The sequence below is a fragment of the Budorcas taxicolor genome, chromosome 18 (genome assembly GCF_023091745.1).
Source record: "Budorcas taxicolor isolate Tak-1 chromosome 18, Takin1.1, whole genome shotgun sequence".
NCBI classification, from domain to species: Eukaryota; Metazoa; Chordata; class Mammalia; order Artiodactyla; family Bovidae; genus Budorcas; species Budorcas taxicolor.
Genome location: NC_068927.1, coordinates 67,818,914 through 67,838,536, shown reverse-complemented (window position 1 = coordinate 67,838,536; position 19,623 = coordinate 67,818,914). Strand labels below are relative to the sequence as shown.

General features: G+C 57.0%; 2 protein-coding genes across 2 annotated transcripts; one reads left to right on the top strand and one right to left on the bottom strand.

Moving 5' to 3' along the window:
- The first annotated feature begins 3,090 nt into the window (after positions 1-3,090).
- Positions 3,091-7,149, top strand: A1BG (alpha-1-B glycoprotein). The gene is made up of 8 exons (XM_052656915.1): positions 3,091-3,124; positions 3,196-3,231; positions 3,316-3,594; positions 4,224-4,496; positions 4,717-5,013; positions 5,448-5,744; positions 6,382-6,722; positions 7,012-7,149. The coding sequence occupies exons 1-8, from the start codon at positions 3,091-3,093 to the stop codon at positions 7,147-7,149; spliced, it is 1,695 nt and encodes a 564-aa protein (XP_052512875.1).
- Positions 7,150-14,229: 7,080 nt separating this feature from the next.
- Positions 14,230-19,389, bottom strand: LOC128064119 (zinc finger and SCAN domain-containing protein 22-like). Its single transcript, XM_052656914.1, is given in 5 exon segments — positions 14,230-14,684; positions 14,687-14,727; positions 14,729-15,347; positions 15,350-15,544; positions 18,990-19,389. Coding segments are annotated over 5 exon segments (1,710 nt in total).
- Positions 19,390-19,623: the final 234 nt, after the last annotated feature.

The following is a 19,623-nucleotide window of genomic DNA, read 5'->3' as shown; positions in this document are numbered from 1 at the left end:
CAGCCGCCCCAGCAGCTCTGCAGTTGGTCCCCTGCAGGGTCAACCTGGCTTCTTGGAGGCAGACCAAGGAAATCTGTCAAACCTGCAGAGGCAGAGACTCAAGCGAGGCTGGGGAGGTAGCAGCCTGGGCCTGCCCTGCAGACCACCCCCCTGCAGAGAGTAAGGCCGACCCCTGTGAGAGGCGGACGCTGAATGAGGTGGGCAGTGGTGGGAGCCAGGGCTCCAGGGTCAGACAAATTGAGCCGCACGTCCTGCCGGAGTCAGGCCTCGTGGAGTCACAGCTCCTCATCTGTGGTGACTGAAGTGCCCCGCGCTTGGCCTCCACAGGGCATTGCCCTGCGCCCCAGCACGCTGCCCATTATTCCCAGCAGGTGTCTCCATCTTCCCACAAAGCATTTTCTTCTTGAAGTGAGTGGATTAAGAGATACCTGGTTGAAGAGAAGTCTGTGCCCCGGGGAGAATGCTGTCAACCCCGCATTAATCTTCTGATGTAACAACTGCTTGGTGTGCAGTCAGCTTGACCATGGACAAGAAGCTGATGTTTTATTTTACCTAACAATTCCCAAGACCTTGTTCTCATTGTAAAAATATCGCTCAGACACACATGCACTCATCTCCTGCCGGCGCAGTACTGTCCCTCTGGCCGGGGCTCGGATGACTTCTGGATGTTGGTGGGTGGGCCGGTGCCCGCCACCTCAAGTGGACACCGCAGCACGCCAAAGGCAGGAACACCTTATGCTGAGTGCCTTCTGTTTCTGAGATGCAATTCACAAAACAGAATTGAACCATTTCAAAGTGTACAACTCAGGCTGGTTTTTGTTTTTGTTAAATTTTTTAGTTCATGTACTTTCTGTGCTGTGCCATTGTCATCATCACTGATTCCAGCACATTTCCACCCCCCGAAATGAAACTCTGCTTGTTAAGCCATTACTCCCCTTTGCTCCTCCCCTCAGCCCCTAGCAACCACTAATTCACTCTTTGGATCTGCTTGTTCTAGATTTTCCATATAAATGGAATCATACAATATGTGGCCTTTTGGCGTCTGGCTTCTTTCCCTGACCGTGATATTTTCTGTGGTCTGACCACGTAGCAGTATTTCATTCCTTTTTATCGCTGAGTAATATTCCATCCTCTGGGTAGACCACAATTCATTTAGCCGTTCATCAGTTGATGGACTTTTGGGTTGTTTCCACCTTTTGGCAGTTAGGGAAGATTCTGCATTGAACATCAGTGTACAAGTGTTTGCTTGAACGCCTGTTTCCATTTCTCTCACGTGGACATGTAGGGCTGGACATGTGATGTGCCGTTTGACCGCTGGGGGCACGTCTGGGCGGCTGTCCACAGTGGCTGGCTGCACTGTTTTCCATTCCCAGCTGCCACGTGAGGGTGCGTTCTGCACTTGCCTTTCCCTGGACAGCTCTTCCCGCCCATCTGTCCTCGGCAGGGCGGACTCTGTGTGGGCTGGGTGCTGGATGCCCCTGAGCAGCTAAGCCGCAGTGGGTGACACGACAGGGCCTGCTGCCCACCGCTCTGCCTGTCCTGGCATATGAGGGACGCCTTTTGGAACCCGCGGCTGGTCTACTTACTTGCACAACAGGCTTCAAATTCTAGAGAAACACCTCCCTTGACCTCCCCCAGGAGTCATGGCTGCTGACCCCAGCTCCGTCGGCCTCGGCTGGCGTCCACGGTGGGTCAGGTTGTTCCCACCTGCTGCTGGGGCGGTGGGCAGGTGAGCCCCTGGCTGCCTGTCCCCCAGCGCACCCGGCTCCCCACAGCCCCGTTCTCTGGGAGCCGCACGGTCAGTGTCTCGGGTGGACAGGCGGCATGGCAGCCGGCCCACCTTCCCCCTGGGACGAGCATCCTCGGACTCCAGCCCACGGGCTCTGGGAAAGCGGAGCTTCTCCGTCACATCCTCCCACATGGTGACGGGTGACCATCAGGGCCCTGAGGACAGTTCGGCATGGGGCGTGGCATGCCAGTGTTCACCATCACCCGAATATCCTCATGCCTACTTGGAGAGGGGGCTCCCAGCACCCATCCTTCGGTCTCGAGCTCCAGCTGGCTAATTTGTCAGGTGGAGAAACCGAGGGACGACGTGGCGAGTTGCCACAGAGCGCGGGAGGCACTGGATTTCCAAGGAATTACCCGATCAATGCCACCAATGTGGGGAGAGGCCTTCAACTCCCTGGGTTGAAGGCCAGGCCCACACAGGCCCGGACGGGATGGGAGATTGTGCAATGGCCGCGTGTGTGTGTGATGTGTGACCTGTGTGAGAACCTCAGGTCCTGCCTGTCCATATGGCCTCCTTATTTTTCTGGGGAATGCCTCAGACCAGCAACTTGCCGAACGCAGGACCAGACAGGACGCTCTTACCCGGGGCTTTTAGCTTCTGGAATCTGACAAGCAGCCCCAGACGAGCGGCTGCAGCTCCTGCGGCCCCTCACTGTCCTCGGGACGCGCCTTCCTCTGCAGTCTCGCCTGTAACCAATTCACCATGGCTGATTTCCACTCAAAAACCTTCTCCCCAGAGCTCTGACCACTGCTTCATCTCTGCTGCTGTAGGTGAGGTTGTTTTTGTTTAGTTGCTAAGTCGTGTTGGCTCTTTGGGACCCCATGGACTATAGCCCTCCAGGCTCCTCTGTCTGTGGAATTTCCCAGGTGAGAATACTGGAGTGGGTGACCATTCCCTTTTCCAGGGGAGCTTCCTGACTCAGGGATTGAACCAGTCTCTTGTTGGCAGGCAGGTTTTTTGTGGTTGGGATATCCAAGGGAAAATAACCTGCCCGCCAGGGCTGCCAGCGGGATTCTAAAAAGAAGCCGTGTCCAGTCCTGACATGTCCGGGGCTGAAACGTGCATCCTGACCGCTGCTAGTCCCCATAACTGCGTGTGAGAGGTTTGCAAAACTGACCGGAAGGCAGCAAATCCATTCAGCGCGGTTATTGACTGTTGCTGTGGCTGAGCCTCTGGGGGTCAAGGTTCGCCCTTTGCCCCTGGAGCCCAGCTTTCCGGGAAGGATGTGGGGGTCAGCCCCGCCCCCCGGCTGCACCTTATTACCCCACAGACAGCCCCGAGGCTGCGGGAGGTGGACCATGTCTGCTCGGGCAGCCCTCCTGCTGCTCTGGGGTGAGGCTGGGTCCTGGGGTGGCTGGGGGCGGGGGGAACGGCAGTGAGGCCTAACAGCCAGGTCTCTGCAGGTCTGGCCCTGAGCCCGGTGACTGAGCAGGCGGCGTGTGAGTAGGCTGGCCTGGGCACAGGGGGCACTGCGGGGTGAGCCCCCAGGTGGGTGCCCGGCTCTGATTGCCTCCCCCATGCAGTCTTCGACCCCAGGCCATCCCTGTGGGCCGAGGCCAGCTCACCGCTGGCACCCTGGGCCAACGTGACGCTGACCTGCCAGAGCCCGCTGCCAACCCTGGAGTTCCAGCTCCTCAAGGATGGCGTGGGCCAGGAACCGGTGCACCTGGAGTCCCCTGCTCACGAGCACAGGTTCCCGCTGGGACCAGTGACCAGCACCACCCGGGGCCTCTACAGCTGCCGCTACAAGGGCAACGATGATTGGATCAGCCCGAGCAACCCGGTGGACGTGTCGGGAGCAGGTGAGTATGGTCCACGGCCTGCAGGCAGGAGGCGGGCTGCCGGGGAGGCTCCTCTGCCCACACCTCAAGCCCCCTGCGCTCTTCCTGGCGTCCGGAGCAGCCGGTGGCCTCGGGCAGTTCAGGTCCTGTCTCTGAGCCCAGTGTCCCCATCTGTAGAATAAGGGAGACTGGGCTTCCCTGGTGGCTCAGTAGGAAAGACTCCAGCTGCCAGCGCAGGAGAGGCCAGTCCAATCCCTGGGTCAGGAAGACCCCCTGGAGGAGGGCATGGCAACCCGCTCCAGTGTCCTTGCCTGGGGAACCCCACGGTCAGAGGAGCCTGGCGGGCTACAGTCCGTGGGGTGCCAAACAATTGGACAGACTTAGTGACTGACCAAAAAGAGGGTGATGTTTTCACCAACCCTAGAAGGCTGTGAGGAATAAATGACTGAATCCCCAGGAAGCTGTGGGCAGACCAGCCCCATGCCTTCCACTTGTATTCCGGGCTCACGCCCCTATCAAGACGTCCGCCTCCCGGCTCTCTCACACTGTCAGGAGCTTGGAGGTCCAGCTCGGGCTGGGCCCCCATGTCTCCCAGCTCAGGCAGAGCCACCCGAGAGCCCTGCCCCCTGTGACCCCTGCCCCATCCGCAGAGCCCCTGCCCCCACCCTCGCTCTCAACCAGTCCTGTGTCCTGGATCACACCTGGCCTGAACACCACGCTGCTGTGCCTCTCGGGACTTCGAGGTGTGACCTTCCTGCTGAGGCAGGAAGGCGAGGACCAGTTTGTGGAGGTGGCTGAGGCCCCAGAGGCCACGCAAGCCTCCTTCCTGGTCCACCGGGCTGGGAACTACAGCTGCAGCTACCGGACCCACGCGGCAGGCACCCCCTCGGAACCCAGTGCCACAGTGACCGTAGAGGAGCTGGGTGAGTGGGTGGGCCATCCCAGAGGGCTCCTGGGGGAGGAGGCTCCTGCTGGACGAGAGACTACCCTGGACCCTGAGCAGCCCCACCCAGGACGGCTGTGGGAAGCAGCGGCCTGTCTGGGGAGCGGCGTCGGGACCCACCACCGGCAGGCTGTTCTGGGACAGAGGTCTGGAGGCTGGGACCCCCAGCGGCCGCCCCAGTGACACACCCCTCCCTGCAGCCCCGCCGCCGGCGCCCACGCTGACGGTGGACAGGGAGTCGGCCCAGGTCCTGAGGCCGGGCTCGCCTGCCTCGCTCACCTGCGTGGCGCCCCTGAGCGGCGTGGACTTCCAGCTGCGGCGGGGCGCGGAGGAGCAGCTGGTACCCCGGGCCAGCACCAGTCCGGACCGCGTCTTCTTCCTGCTGAGCGCACTGGCCGCGGGCGACGGAGGCGGCTACACCTGCCGCTACCGGCTGCGCAGCGAGCTGGCGGCCTGGTCCCGAGACAGTGCGCCGGCCGAGCTGGTGCTGAGCGACGGTGAGCCTGCGGGACGAGACCGCGGGGCTGCGAGAGCCGGGACAGAGCCTGGACGCGGCCCTGCCCGTGCCCGGGGCGCGCTCTCCCTCGCGAGCCGAGGGCGAGGAGCGCAGGGCCAGCTCCGGTGGGCCCTGAGGCCGCTGTGGAGGGAGCCGGGGGAGCTGCAGGACCCCTAAGGACTCGGACCAGGGGCGTAAAGCTCAGGAGAGGACGCGGCCGTCGGGGGCTCGCTCCACAAAATGCGCCCGCACCCCGTTTTCCTGCGCTTAAGGACTAGTGCGGAGAGCGTAGGAACGTCCGCGTCCGGCGAGGACCGGACCGGGCCGGGAGGAAGGCTCGGGGGTGGGCCCCGCCGGCCTCCCAGGAGGGAGCGGGGCGGATCTTTCCGGGGGAGGATCCGGTTTGTGCGCCAGCCTCCCGCGCGCTCCCCGCAGGGACGCTCCCCGCGCCGGAGCTGTCGGCCGAACCCGCGATCCTGAGTCCCACGCCGGGTGCGCTGGTGCAGCTGCGGTGCCGGGCACCCCGCGCCGGCGTGCGCTTCGCCCTGGTGCGCAAGGACGCGGGCGGGAGCCGGGTGCAGCGCGTCCTGAGCCCCGCGGGCCCCGAGGCCCAATTCGAGCTGCGCGGCGTCTCGGCGGTGGACTCGGGCAACTACAGCTGCGTCTACACGGACACGTCGCCGCCCTTCGCGGGTTCCAAGCCTAGCGCGACCCTGGAGCTGCGCGTTGACGGTGAGCTGCGGGCGCGGCCGCCCGGAGCCCCCTTCTACCCGGGCGCCTGTCCCGGAGTCCGACGGGAGGCGCCCGGGGCCTGAGGGGGTCGGCCGCCAGGGCCCCGGGGCGCCCCGCCTGGTGGCCTGTCTGCAGCCGCCTTGAGCGCCGGGCAGGTGGGGCGCGTTGTTGGAGATCGTGGGGGGCGGATCCAGCTTTTAGGGTTCAGACTTCTAGCCGCTCTGGCACCGGCTCGTGCCTTGGTTTCCCTGCGCCACGCGCCTGTCGGTGGTCGTCAGATTAGGACCCCAGCCCTCCTAGAGCCCAGGTGCCTATGCGGAGGGTCGAGGTGTAATTCTTGCCGAGCTCCCGCCGGCCTTGGGTCTGTGTGCTCCTTGGATTTCCGCGTCGGGGCCTCTTGGGGACACAGTTCCCACCTCCGGGTCGCTGCCCCGGCTGTGCCCTCCGCGGAAACCCCACTCCGCTGGGCGGGTGGCGTTTTCCTCCTGGGCGCTGCGTGCCCGTGATGGGGACCCCTGGGGGTCTCAGACCTCATGGCAGGTCTAGGGGGTGGGGCGGGGAGGCCCGCCAGCTACAGCGCAGTGCCCAGGGTCGGAGGGGCCGAGGGGACTCACTTGACCTCCCGCCGCTCGCCCAGGACCGCTGCCCAGGCCGCAGCTCCGGGCCCTGTGGACTGGGGCCTTGACTCCGGGCCGCGATGCCGTCCTGCGCTGCGAGGCCCAGGTGCCCAACGTCTCCTTCCTGCTGCTGCGCGCGGGCGAAGAGGAGCCCGTGGCGGTGGCTTGGTCCAGCAACCGCTCCGCGGACCTGGTGCTGACCCACGTGGGCCGCCAGCACGCCGGCACATACAGCTGCCGCTACCGCACCGGCGGGTCCCGCTCCTTGCTGTCTGAGCTCAGCGACCCGGTGGAGCTCCAGGTGGCAGGTGAATGGAAGGCCCAGGAGGAGGGGGTTGCGATCCAGGCCTCTGCCCAGATGGTACCCTCCTCCAGGGCTGCGCTTTCATGAGCCCCTCCAGCGCTGACATTGGCTGGTGGGCCTAGACTGCTGGGTGTGTGTGTGTGCTGGGTGTGTGTGTGTGTCGGGGGACTGCAAGGCAGGGCGGGGTGTGGTCACCAGCACCTGTAGGGGGCGGTGGGGGCGTGTTTCCTCGCAGGCAGCTGACCAGTCCCTGCCCTGCTGAGGCCTCAACGAGGCCCGCCCTGACTCATTAGGGAGGATGCAGGGAGCCTTCCTCCCCACCATCACTTTTGTCCACTTGGTCCAGGAAGCTGACCCAGGGGCCGACCCCGGTGCCGATGGTATCCTCGGGAAGTCCTTTCTCCAGCCTGCTTCCGATGCCTTGTGCTGCAGCGGGAAGCTGGAGTTCTCCCTGGGGGCAGGGGGAGTGGCCGCCTCTCCCTGATCCATCCCAGGAACTAATAAATGTGCAGACAGCCTTTAAGACGTGTCTCTGGCCCATGGTGGTCCAGGTGCGGGGGGGCGGGAGCCCCCGGGCTGGGATATGGAGTCCTGAAGGTGGGTGGGCTCTGGGCTGGATCCTGAGGATGGAGGCCCCTTCTCCTGCCATCTCCCATTAAGCTTCCTCCTGCTCCCCAGTCCCCTCCGTCCAGCCCCCGCAGGTGTGGGAGGCAGATGAGGCTCCGGGCCTCCTTGACTGGATAGGAGGCGGTTCAGTTGGTGATGGACAGGGAGGCCTGGCGTGCTGCGATTCATGGGGTCGCAAAGAGTCGGACACGACTGAGCGACTGAACTGAACTGAACTGAACTTCCCGGCTCAGCGGCCACCAGGTGGCGATGCGGGGCTGTGTCCCGCGCCGAGACCCGGCGCCCGCGCCGAGACTGGGCCGCCCACCCCGCAGCCCAAGGCCGCGGGAGGGAGGAGTCCTCTTTGCTCTTCCCCACGGTCCCCTAACCGGACCGCTCCTGGACCACTGACCCGCCCTAGCCTGGCCCTCCAGGTGCTCACATACATCAGTTGTGAGTAAGGCTAGCATTATCAACTAATGCTTGGTAAACTGTTTTTGCAAGAAATGTGCCTGTTTCTTGAATGGAGAGGTCTGATTGTCTGGCGCAGTTGCTCACCGCACTGCTGTAGTCTCCGCACGCCTGCAGGGTCTGTAGTGATGCCACCTCTTTCATGACTGATGCTGTGTCCCTTCTCCCTCTCTGTCTAGCTAGAGGTTTATCAATTGCAGTTATATTTATCTTTATCAAAGAAAAGATTGCCTTTTGAGAGTGCTCATCTGGTACTCTTTTCTATTTTGTGACTTGTATCATTCCCTTCCTTCTACTTAATTCTGAATTAATTTCTTCTTTTTCATTTTCTTCAGGTGGAAACTTAGACCATTCACTTTTGGGGGTAAACATTAGTAACAGCTTAATATCAGACTTAAAAAGCTTTATCTTCACTTAAATCATGGGAAATTATTTCTGGATAAACAAAGTTTGACCTTTGGCAGCTTCATCCGTTACATCCAGTTGGTTGATGACACTGGTCAGTTCTTTTGCATCCTTACTGGTTTTCTGTTTTGTTCTGTTGATTCTAGTGAGAGGGGTGTTGAAGTCTCCAATTATAATTGTGAATTCGTCTATTATTTTCTTTCAGTTCTATCAGTTTTTATTTCCTGTTATTTTAAGGCTTTGTTGTTAAATGCATACATTATTTGGAACTGTTATGTCTTTTTGGTGAGTTGTCTCTTTATCACTATGTAACTTCTCTCTCTGTTCCTAGTAATTTTCCTTGTTCTTAAGTCTACTTGGTTTGATATTAATATAGCCATTGCAGCATTTTTTGATGGAGATTTCATAATATATATCTTTCTCCACTTTTTTACCTTAAGCTTACCTATATAATTACATTTATTTTTAAAATATTTATTTCTTTGGCTGCATTGGGTCTTAGTTAAGGCCTGAGGATCTTCATTGAATCATGCAGGATCTTTCCCTGGGACACATGAAGTCTCTAGCTGTGGCTTGGTGGCTTCGGAGCACATGGGCTCAGTAGTTGTGGTACTCAGTTTCTACACAGCATGTGGGATCTAGTTCCCTGAGCAGGGATCAAACACGTCCCCTGGATTGCAAGGTGGATTCTTAACCCCTGGACCACCAGGGAAGTCCCTATATCACCATACTGAAAAGAGTTTCTTATTTTCTTTTTTAAAGAAATTCATTCTGGCAAGTTCTTTTAGTTGGCATGTGCAGATCACTTATATGTAACAATGTATAAGCCTACCGTTTGGTCTGCCTCTTCGTTCCTTTTGTTATCTGTCAGCTTCCCCTTTCCTGCTTTCTTTTGGGTTGTTTCTCAGCTTCCTTTTTAACTCATCTGAGTTCTGATCATCTGTCAGTTCATTTCAGTCACTCAGTCGTGTTGACTCTTTGCGAGCCCCATGGACTGCAGCATGCCAGGCTGCCCTGTCCGTCACCAACTCCCAGAGCTTGCTCAAACTCATGTCCATCGAGTGGCGATGCCATCCAGCCCTCTCATCCTCTGTCATCCCCTTCTCCTGTCTTCACTCTTTCCCAGCATCAGGGTCTTTCCCAATGAGTCAGTTTGCATCAGGTGGCCAAAGTATTGGAGCTTCAGCATCAGTCATTCCAATGAATTCTCTTTGTATAGTCCTTTTAAAAGATTGCTCTTGGGATCACAGTATGCATACTTAACTCTTTACAGTCTACTTAGAATTAATATTTTACCATTTAAATGGGATGTAAGACCTTAATAAAGATTCCTTTCTTCCCCTGAACTCCTTCGCCTTTGGATAAACCAAGTAGATACACATCTCACGACAAAGAGGGCGTGGCAGGTGCTCTGAGTGCCGGGGTGGGGAGGAGATCCGGTTCCTCAGTGAAAGGGAGCAGGAGGGTGGGGCGGAAAGGGGGAGTCAGATGCCAGCAGCAGGGCCAGTGCCCAGAGCCTGCATCAGGCGCTGCAGAGGCGGGTCTCTTCATCCCCGCTCCTGACCGAGCCAGTCACTAAGGCTCAGGGAAGTCACTGACCTGCGGCCCCCACGGCGGCCTTTCCGCTCCCTGCAGCCTGCGGGGGCCTAAGGGCAGGGGGACACACATCTCCCCTCACAGTCTTCTCTCACATCCTGTCAGTTCCTCAGCGGCGGAGCCTCAGCCATGCTGTGTACATCTGGGACTCTCTGAGATACTGGCAAGATCTCCACCTCCCTGGGTCTCAGCTTTCTGCTCTGAACCTCACTCCTCAGAGGTCTTTGTTTACTCATGACACAGAAGGAATGGATTCGAGACAGAGGGAGAAACACAGGGAGAGATGGTGTCGATGACCAGGACACAATACACAACTGTGTGGTGGGGGGGTCAGGTTCACATGCCAGAGTCATCAGAGAAAGAGGGAAGAAGGCTGATGCCTTGATGGGAACAGAGGCACAGAGGCTGCCACACTGGTTACAGGCATGGAGCCTGCAAGCAGGTCGGGGGCACAGAGCTGAGAGGGAAGGCAGAGCGCTTACGGCCGGCCACGGCAGCCCCGCAGCTGCGGGGCCACGGAGAGGGCTGGCTCGGCACACGGTAAGGGAGCCACAGATGCCGGCTTGTCTGGGCACGGGGGCCCTGAGGAATCGGGCAGTTTGTCCCGGAGGGCCCACAACCGGGGGAGACAGCAACGTAAACGTCTGAGGACGACTCAGGCTGGAGCGTGGTGACCGCCCATGGAAAGGCGTCGGTCACGCATTCAGCAGCTGTCGCTCAGCGCCTCTGACCCGTGTGCTGTGGACACTCAGTGAGATGCAGCCCTGCTCCTGGACGCTCAGTGTCCTCAGGAAAGACAAACTCCAAGCTCTGTGAGGAGTAGCTATGACATGTAGGAGGCTCGGGAGGAGGCACTCGGGGAGCAGAGAGCGCAAGTGGGGACATGGGGGAGGGACAGGGGAAACATCCTCGAGGAGAGAGCGGAGGGTTCCAGGCACAGAGGCAAAGGCATGTCCGTGGGAGAAAGGATGGCTCCTCCAGGGAGTGCGTGTTCTGCAAGCAGGTGTGTGGGAGGCAGGGCCACAGGAGACGAGGCTGAGGGCCCGGCACCGCCAAACCGTGAATGGCAGCTGACGGAGTCTCAGGTTCATCTCACGGGGCAGTGATCAGAATTATGTTCACTCCACTGCACACACAGCAATATGAGTGTTCATAAACACATAGGTAACTGGAGAGACAGCCTGGTACCCAAAGCCACTTATGTCTCGGCAAGCTTGTAAACCATTCAGGAAGCTTTGCTGTAGAAGGTGACGCAGTGGAGAGCTTCCCATGACTGTGGAGACACGATCAGATTCGGGTTGTAGAAAGAGCCTGCTGGAGGCCCGTGTGAAGAAGGAAACAACCATGTGTGTGTATGCGGGGAAGTGTATGTAAGTGGCATGTGTGTGTGGTGTGCGTTGGTTTGTGTGTAGTGTATGTGGTGTGGGAGAAACGTGTATGTATGTAGTGTGCTTGTGTGCTGTATGTCTGTGGTGTGTGTGATATTTGTATGTGGTGTGTGTATGTATGTGGTGTGTGTATGCATGTGGTGTGTGATATATGTATGTGGTGTGTGTATGCATGTGGTGTGTGATATATGTATGTGGTGTGTGCATGTGGTGTGTGTGATATATGTATGCGCTGTGTGTGTATGCATGTGGTGTGTGTATGCATGTGGTGTGTGTGATGTGTGTGTATATGTGTGGTGTGATATATGTATGTGGTGTGTGTATGCATGTGGTGTGTGTATGCATGTGGTGTGTGTGATATGTGTGTGTGCTGTGTATATATGTGTGTGGTGTGTATATGTGTGGTGTATGTGGTGTGTGTATGCATGTGGTGTGTGTGATATGTGTGTGTGCTGTGTGTATATGTGTGGTGTGTGATATATGTATGTGGTGTGTATGCATGTGATGTGTGTGATATGTGTGTGGTGTGTGTATGCATGTGGTGTGTGTGATGTATGTATGCACTGTGTGTGATATGTGTGTGGTGTGTGTGATGTATGTATGCGCTGTGTGTGATATGTGTGTGGTGTGTGTATGCATGTGGTGTGTGTGATGTATGCGCTGTGTGTGATATGCGTGTGGTGTGTGTGGTGTGTGTATGCATGTGGTGTGTGTGATGTATGTATGCGCTGTGTGTGATATGTGTGTGGTGTGTGTATGCATGTGGTGTGTGTGATGTATGTATGCACTGTGTGTGATATGTGTGTGGTGTGTGTATGCATGTGGTGTGTGTGATGTATGTATGCGCTGTGTGATATGCGTGTGGTGTGTGTGATGTATGTATGCGCTGTGTGTGATATGCGTGTGGTGTGTGTGATGTATGTATGCGCTGTGTGTGATATGTGTGTGGTGTGTGTATGTGGTGTGTGTATGCATGTGGTGTGTGTGATGTATGTATGCACTGTGTGTGATATGTGTGTGGTGTGTGTGTGTGGTGTGTGTGTGTGGTGTGTGTATGTATGCGCTGTGTGTGATATGTGTGTGGTGTGTGTATGTGGTGTGTGTATGCATGTGGTGTGTGTGATGTATGTATGTGCTGTGTGTGATATGTGTGTGGTGTGTGTATGCATGTGGTGTGTGTGATGTATGTATGCGCTGTGTGTGATATGTGTGTGGTGTGTGTATGCGTGTGGTGTGTGTGATGTATGTATGTGCTGTGTGTGATATGTGTGGTGTGTGTATGCGTGTGGTGTGTGTGATGTATGTATGCGCTGTGTGTGATATGTGTGTGGTGTGTGTGTGTGGTGTGTGTATGCGTGTGGTGTGTGTGATGTATGTATGTGCTGTGTGTGATATGTGTGTGGTGTGTGTGTGTGGTGTGTGTGTGTGTGTGGTGTGTGTATGTATGCGCTGTGTGTGATATGTGTGTGGTGTGTGTATGTGGTGTGTGTATGCATGTGGTGTGTGTGATGTATGTATGTGCTGTGTGTGATATGTGTGTGGTGTGTGTATGCATGTGGTTGGTGTGTGTATGTATGCGCTGTGTGTGATATGTGTGTGGCGTGTGTATGTGGTGTGTGTATGCGTGTGGTGTGTGTGATGTATGTATGCACTGTGTGTGATATGTGTGTGGTGTGTGTGTGTGGTGTGTGTATGTGTGTGGTGTGTGTATGTATGCACTGTGTGTGATATGTGTGTGGTGTGTGTATGTGGTGTGTGTATGCATGTGGTGTGTGTGATGTATGTATGTGCTGTGTGTGATATGTGTGTGGTGTGTGTATGCATGTGGTGTGTGTGATGTATGTATGCGCTGTGTGTGATATGTGTGTGGTGTGTGTATGTGGTGTGTGTATGCGTGTGGTGTGTGTGATGTATGTATGCACTGTGTGTGATATGTGTGTGGTGTGTGTGTGTGGTGTGTGTATGCGTGTGGTGTGTGTGATGTATGTATGCGCTGTATGTGATATGTGTGTGGTGTGTGTGATGTATGTATGCGCTGTGTGTGTATGCATGTGGTGTGTGTGATGTATGCATGCGCTGTGTGTGATATGTGTGTGGTGTGTGTATGTGGTGTGTGTATGCATGTGGTGTGTGATATGTATGTATGCGCTGTGTGTGGTGTGTGTGGTGTGTGTATGTGGTGTGTATGTGTGTGGTGTGTGTGATGTATGTATGTGCTGTGTGTGATATGTGTGTGGTGTGTGTATGCATGTGGTGTGTGTGATGTATGTATGTGCTGTGTGTGATATGTGTGTGGTGTGTGTGTGTGGTGTGTGTGTGTGTGTGGTGTGTGTATGTATGCGCTGTGTGTGATATGTGTGTGGTGTGTGTATGTGGTGTGTGTATGCATGTGGTGTGTGTGATGTATGTATGTGCTGTGTGTGATATGTGTGTGGTGTGTGTATGCATGTGGTGTGTGTGATGTATGTATGCGCTGTGTGTGATATGTGTGTGGTGTGTGTATGTGGTGTGTGTATGCGTGTGGTGTGTGTGATGTATGTATGCACTGTGTGTGATATGTGTGTGGTGTGTGTGTGTGGTGTGTATGCGTGTGGTGTGTGTGATGTATGTATGCGCTGTGTGTGTATGCATATGGTGTGTGTGTGTGATGAAGGCAGGAAGGTGTCAGGAGGGAGACCCCCTGCTGGAATCCCCAGGACCGGGGCTGTGGGCCCGCGGACGGTGATGATGGTGAAGGTGGAGCAGTGGAGTAAGACCAACAGCCTGATGACGGGTGGGCCGTGCTCGGAGTGGGCAAGGAGAAATGGATGCTGTGCGGGGACAAGAGCCCCCTCAGGACAGGGAAAATGCCAGAGAGGCTGAGGGTCGGAGAGGGCCTCGTGGAAAAGGCAGCCCCCAGGCTGGCCTCGGAGTTGGGCTGGAGCAGGCGGAGAGAACAGTGTGTGTGGAGAAGCAGGTGGGCGCGGGCAGGCCCCAGTTCCACAGGAGAGGGGCGGGCAAGGAGGGCAGCCATGCCGGCGTGTGAAGGCGAGCCTCCCGCCTGAGCACCTGGGGGCCCCTGAGTCCTGGCCTCAAGGACCAACGCCCCCCCCCCCGATTCAGCTGTCCTGAGATGGCCCTGAGAGGGGAGCGGAGGGCGGCCGGGGGCTTCTGGGCGCTTCGCGGGCTGGCCTGAAGAACCTCCTTCCACATCCCTGAAGGAAGCGCTGTCCCCCGGCAGCCGCAGATTCTGCCCGGAAGCCCCTTGTCGTCTCGGGGACGCACCAGTCCCCAGTCCAGCTGTCCTGGCTCTTCTGGAATTCAGGTTCCTCGCCAGGGCGGCGCCGCAGCGGGAGGCGCGCCGGTCCCTGGAGGACGCTGAGGTGGAGGCGCAGGTGAACCATGCGGGCCGAGCTGCGGCTGAAGGCCTTCCCGCCGCCGTTGCACCGGTAGGGCGTCTCGCCCGTGTGCATGCGCCGGCGCCCCAGGAGGGAGGAGCTCTGCGCCAAGGCCTTGCGGCCCTCCCGGCCCCTGGCAGGGCTTCTCCCGCAGCGCGCCCGCAGGTGCCGCACCGCGCGGCGCAGTCGCTGAAGGCACGGCCGCAGGCGCTGCACTCAGGGCTTCTCGGCTGTGTGCACGCACTGGTGCTGGGTCAGACGCGTGCTCTGGCTGAAGGCCTGGCCGCAGGCGTCGCACGTGCAGGGCCGCTCGCCCGTGTGCGTCCACCCGCGCTGGCTGAGGTGGGTGCTGCGGCGGGAGGCCTTGTCGCACTCTCCGCAGGCGTAGGGCTTCTCACCGGTGTGCACCCTCCGCTGTTGGCTCAGGTGGGTGAGCCGACCGAAGGGCTTGCCGCACTCCATGCACGCGTGGGGCTCGGCCCCCGTGTGCACCCCCCGGTGCTGGGCCAGGTGGGCGCTCCGGCCGAAGGCTTTCCCACACTCGCTGCCCGTGTAGGGCGTCCTGCGGGCCTGGCTCTTCTGGTGGGCCTCCGAGGGGCTCTGGAGGGTCTTCCCCCACTCTCCACACGTGGGGGGCTTCCTCCCTGAGCACGTGCCTGGAGGCTCTGTCCCACAACCATCCTGTAGATCCCATCTCTCCTCAGAAGGAGTCTTCTCTCGGGAGGTGAGGTCTGGCCGCATGTGGGGGCTGTCCCCCAAGGCACCAGCGTCACAGCTGGGCTGGGCTGGGGGCCCCTCCTTGTAAGGCCCTGACGTTTTCCTGACATCCATCTGGTGGGGGCAGACTGGGCCCACGTTTCCCCTGAGAGTCTGGCCTGCCTCTCTGAGCTGCCCCGGGATTCACAGTCACCACCAAAGGTGGCTCGCGGGGGAGTCCTCCCTCCCAGGGTTTCGGCAGCCCTGTCCCAGGGCTCCGACTCCTCCGAACCGCTCTGCTTACAGCTGGTGTCTGTGAGCTCAGATCCCAGCACTCAGCCTGCAACAGTTCGAACCACAGAGTCACCGCTTTTCCCATACCAGGCCTCCCCAACTCTGCTGAGCCCTGGCCTCACTCTGAAAGGGAAGGTGTGGCCCACTCCTAACATGTGGTCCCCTTTCCAAAGAAAAGTTTCTCACCTGGTGTCTTGGATGACGAAAGGGTACAGGGCTGTCCTCCAACACCATCAACCACCTGCGTCACACACATAGACGGCCAATGGGCACATGAAAGGGTGCTCATCATTGCTAATTACAAGAGAAATGCAAATCAGAAGTGAGACACCACTTCATGCTACTCAGAAGGGCATCATCAAAAAAGTCTACAAACAATAAATGTTGGAGAGGCTGTGTAGTGAGAATGTAAATTGACTTGGCCACTATGGAGAACAGTACGACAGTTCCTCAAAACACCAAAAATAGTGTTGCCATATGACCCAGCAATCCCACTCCTAGGCCTATAACCAGGCAAAACTCTAATTTGAAAAGGCACCCCTGGGTTCATATTGTATTTACAACAGCCAAGACATGGAAGCAACCTAAATAAGTGTCCACTGGCAGATGAATGGGTAAAGGTGCAGTATATATACACAATGGAATATTACTCAGCCATGAAAAGAATGAAAGAAAACCGTCTGGAGCAACATGGATGGGACTAGAGATTATCATACGAAGTGAAGTAAGTCAAAAAGAGAAAAATAAGTATCAGATGATATCACTTACATGTTGAATCTAAAGTACGACACAGGGACTTCCCTGGTGGTCCAGGGGTTAAGACTCCCTGGTTCCACTGCACCGGGCATGGGTTCAATCCCCGGCCAGGGAACTGAGATCCTGCATGGCACATGTCCAGCCAAAAAAAAAAAAAAGATACAAATGAACTTATCTACGAAACAGAAACAGACTCACGGACCACAGACGTAGAGAACAGACTTGTGGTGGCCGCAGGGGAGAAGGGGTAGGGATGGACTGAGTTTGGGGTTAGCAGATGCAAACTAGTATATACAGGATGGATAAACAACAAGGTCCTACTGTGCAGCGCAGGGACGACATTCAATGTCCTTGAATAAAACATAATGGAAAAGAATATTAAAAAGAATGTATATGTGTGTATAACTGAATCATTTTGCTAAACAGCAGAAATTAACACAGCATTGTAAACCAATATATTAAAAACCCTGTGTTATAGGTTTCTAGTCACCCCTCACTCACTACCTCCTTCTCAAACCCTCCATTCTTTCAGGCTCCTGATTTTGTCTCAGATATCAGAAGGAAATCCTCGGGGTTGAACTGATCTGACAGAGCCAGGCGCCTGAGGACATGCTTCCGGGACCGGCTCAAGCTCCATCCCACCCCCTCATTCCCTGCTGCTTGGACCTGGACGAGTCTGCAGAGGCTCAGTAGAGATGGTTGGATGAGGGAATCAATCCAAGCTGCAGGAGACTTGCCCTTGAAGCCCAGGCAGACACCTGGGGCTGTGGGTGGTGGGTGATGCCCACCTGGCCTCCCTGAGCCACCTGGGAACCCCAGGCCCACTCTTCATAATCTGCTGGGAAGGCAGCGCACACCTAAGGGGCAGCTGCAAGCTGGCCTGTGAACAGGGCAGGAGCGTGCCTGAACTGACCTGCTCTTGACGGGTACATACGGCACCCAAGGATGCTTGACTGGGCATTGTTTGCTGGGCATATTCCAGGAAGGGCATGGCTGGAATAGCTGTCGGTTAGGTCCACAGTAGTGCTCTAGCTCTGCCGCTGGCCAGCTCCAAGGGTTGGGCAGTCTTGCCCTCACTTGGGCCTCAGTTTCCTCATCTGGAAGACGGGATACTATACTGCTTGCCTCTCAGGGCTGCTGACCATCATCGGGCTCTTGTTCTCCGCTAGGCTCCAACAACGGTGGGTAACTTCCATCGCCTCCTGTAAGCTCCATTCTGCTCTCAGAAAGAGGCAATGTGGCCACTGTGTTCCAGGCAAGGAAATGCACACCCAGCTGAGGGGAGGTCTTGAGTAGCTGGTACAAGACCACATGATCAACTCCGAGAGGTTGAGTAACTTTTACGAGATCACACAGCTAGCTAGTGGCCAAGTTGGGATTTCAGCTCTAGAATCTTCTCCTCCTCTAAGCCCACTGTGCGCGTGTGCTAAGTTGCTTCAGCCCTGTACAACTTTTTTGCAACCCTATGGACTGTAGCCCACCAGGCTCCTCCGTCCATGGGATTATTCCAGGCAAGAACACTGGAGTGGCTAGCCATGCTGTCCTCCAGGGCATCTTCCCAACCCAGGGATAGAACCCTGCCTCTCATTTTTCCTGCTTTGACAGGTGCGTTCTTTACCACTAGCGCCACCTGGGAAATCCCTAAGCCCATTGGTGTTCCACGAATTCCCCCAACCCCTCCAGCCTTACCCTTTTCTCCCTCTATTCCAGAAACACTGCACCACCTGCTCTTCCTAGAGTGCAATAGTTCATGTCATACCACAGGGTCTCTGCGTCCCACCATCCCCCTGCCTGGACTATGTTCTTTTCTGCTGTTTCAGAGCCATTTTGCAGTTTCTCTGAAGACTCTCCTGACCCTACAGGAGGATGCGGCCTCACACAGCCAGGAGGTGGCAGAGCAGGGTTCGGATGCACCAAGCCTCGAGGATTCTCTGAGCTCAAATTCCATGCTCTCCCTGTCCACGGCCCCCGCCCTGGTTCCTGGCATGCCCACCCCACCAAATGCTACCATCAAGAGGGGCCAGGCCCTTCCGGGACAGAGCCTTCACTCCCTGCCCTGGACTGTCTCAGGACTGGGTCTTCCCGGCGTCCCATGAGACCTCCCTGGGCTGCAACATCTGAGTGGGTCCCTGAGCGACGGGGGCCCTCCTCTGACCTGGGGCAGGTCTGTCTCCACCCTGGAGGTCAGCACAGGGAGCGCGCCAAGCCAGAGCATCTGGACACATGGCATTTCTGCCCCCTCATCTGGCAGCAGCCTCCTGGTCCTTCTCTGGGGAACTCCCTTGCTTACATCAGTCCCTGGGGCTTTGGTCAGCCAAACACAAGCACGAGACCCCAGCCAGTTCAGTGAGGCTCAGCTTGGGGATGGTTCACTGTTGCACCTATGGGGTTTCCACATGGGTTAGATACAGGCATGAGACTGCTGGACCAACTATGTCTTAGGTAGCTTAAGAAGCTACTTACGAATGAAGCTAACATAGGAAAACTCAACTGAGAAAGGAGAACCAGAGTCCTGAGGATCTCACCTGAGCTCCCCATACACAGCCATGAAACCTCCCTCCTTGGCTTCTGTCAGTTGGAGCTTGGCTTTTGGTCACTGGCAACCAAAACAGAACTGCTTACCGAAACGTGTGAGGGTTTTGGTGAGTGACCCCAAGTCCAAATCTGCACCCTTACATTCCAGCGCAGGCTTCATCCCCAGTGCCCTGCGAGCCAGTCGCCCCCTCCCCCCTTACCTCTCTTGTCCAGTGCCCGAGTCAGATCCTCCACCAGCACAGCAGCCCCCTCGCCACTCTTGGGGCACTGAGCGCCCACCCAAGACTGGATCTCGGGGGGCCGCGTGCCCAGGAACTGCTCCAGCACCAGCAGCTCCAGCATCTGCTCCTTGGAGTGTGTCTCGGGCTGCAGCCACTGGCGGCAGAGCTCCCGGAGCCCGGCCAGTGCCTCGCTAGGGCTGGACGCCTCCTCAAAGCAGAAGTGCTGGAAGTGCAGGCGTGCAGCCTCAGGGTGGACGGTGTGGCCAAAGCTAGATTCCTGGACCTGGGAGAGACTGGCCTCCTCCTCCTCCATCTTCACCCAGAGAAAGCCATCCTGTTCCCAGGGCACTGGGCTCAGGCAGCTCTTGGGCATGGCCATTGGGCAGCAGACCTTCAGTGAGACACAGGATGCCTGGAGCCTTGGAACTGGGTCTGCAGGAAGATCAAAACTTGGTCATCCCATGACCTTGGGTCCTGCCGCAACACAGATGATCAAAATATTCAGGACAATGCCCACTGGGTGCTGAGAACTTTTCTAAATGCTTGCAGAGAGTAATTTGTTCAAAACTCACAACAAACTCAGGAGGTGGAAGCTTTCTTTCCATATTATAGG

Bases quoted from the DNA above. Each gene is read 5' to 3' on its own strand.
- A1BG (XM_052656915.1), top strand. From the start codon at position 3,091: ATGTCTGCTCGGGCAGCCCTCCTGCTGCTCTGGG. The intron at 5,014-5,447 runs GTGAGCCTGCGG...CGCTCCCCGCAG, and splicing joins CGAGCTGGTGCTGAGCGACG to GGACGCTCCCCGCGCCGGAG. The intron at 6,723-7,011 runs GTACCCTCCTCC...CACTTGGTCCAG, and splicing joins TCCAGGCCTCTGCCCAGATG to GAAGCTGACCCAGGGGCCGA.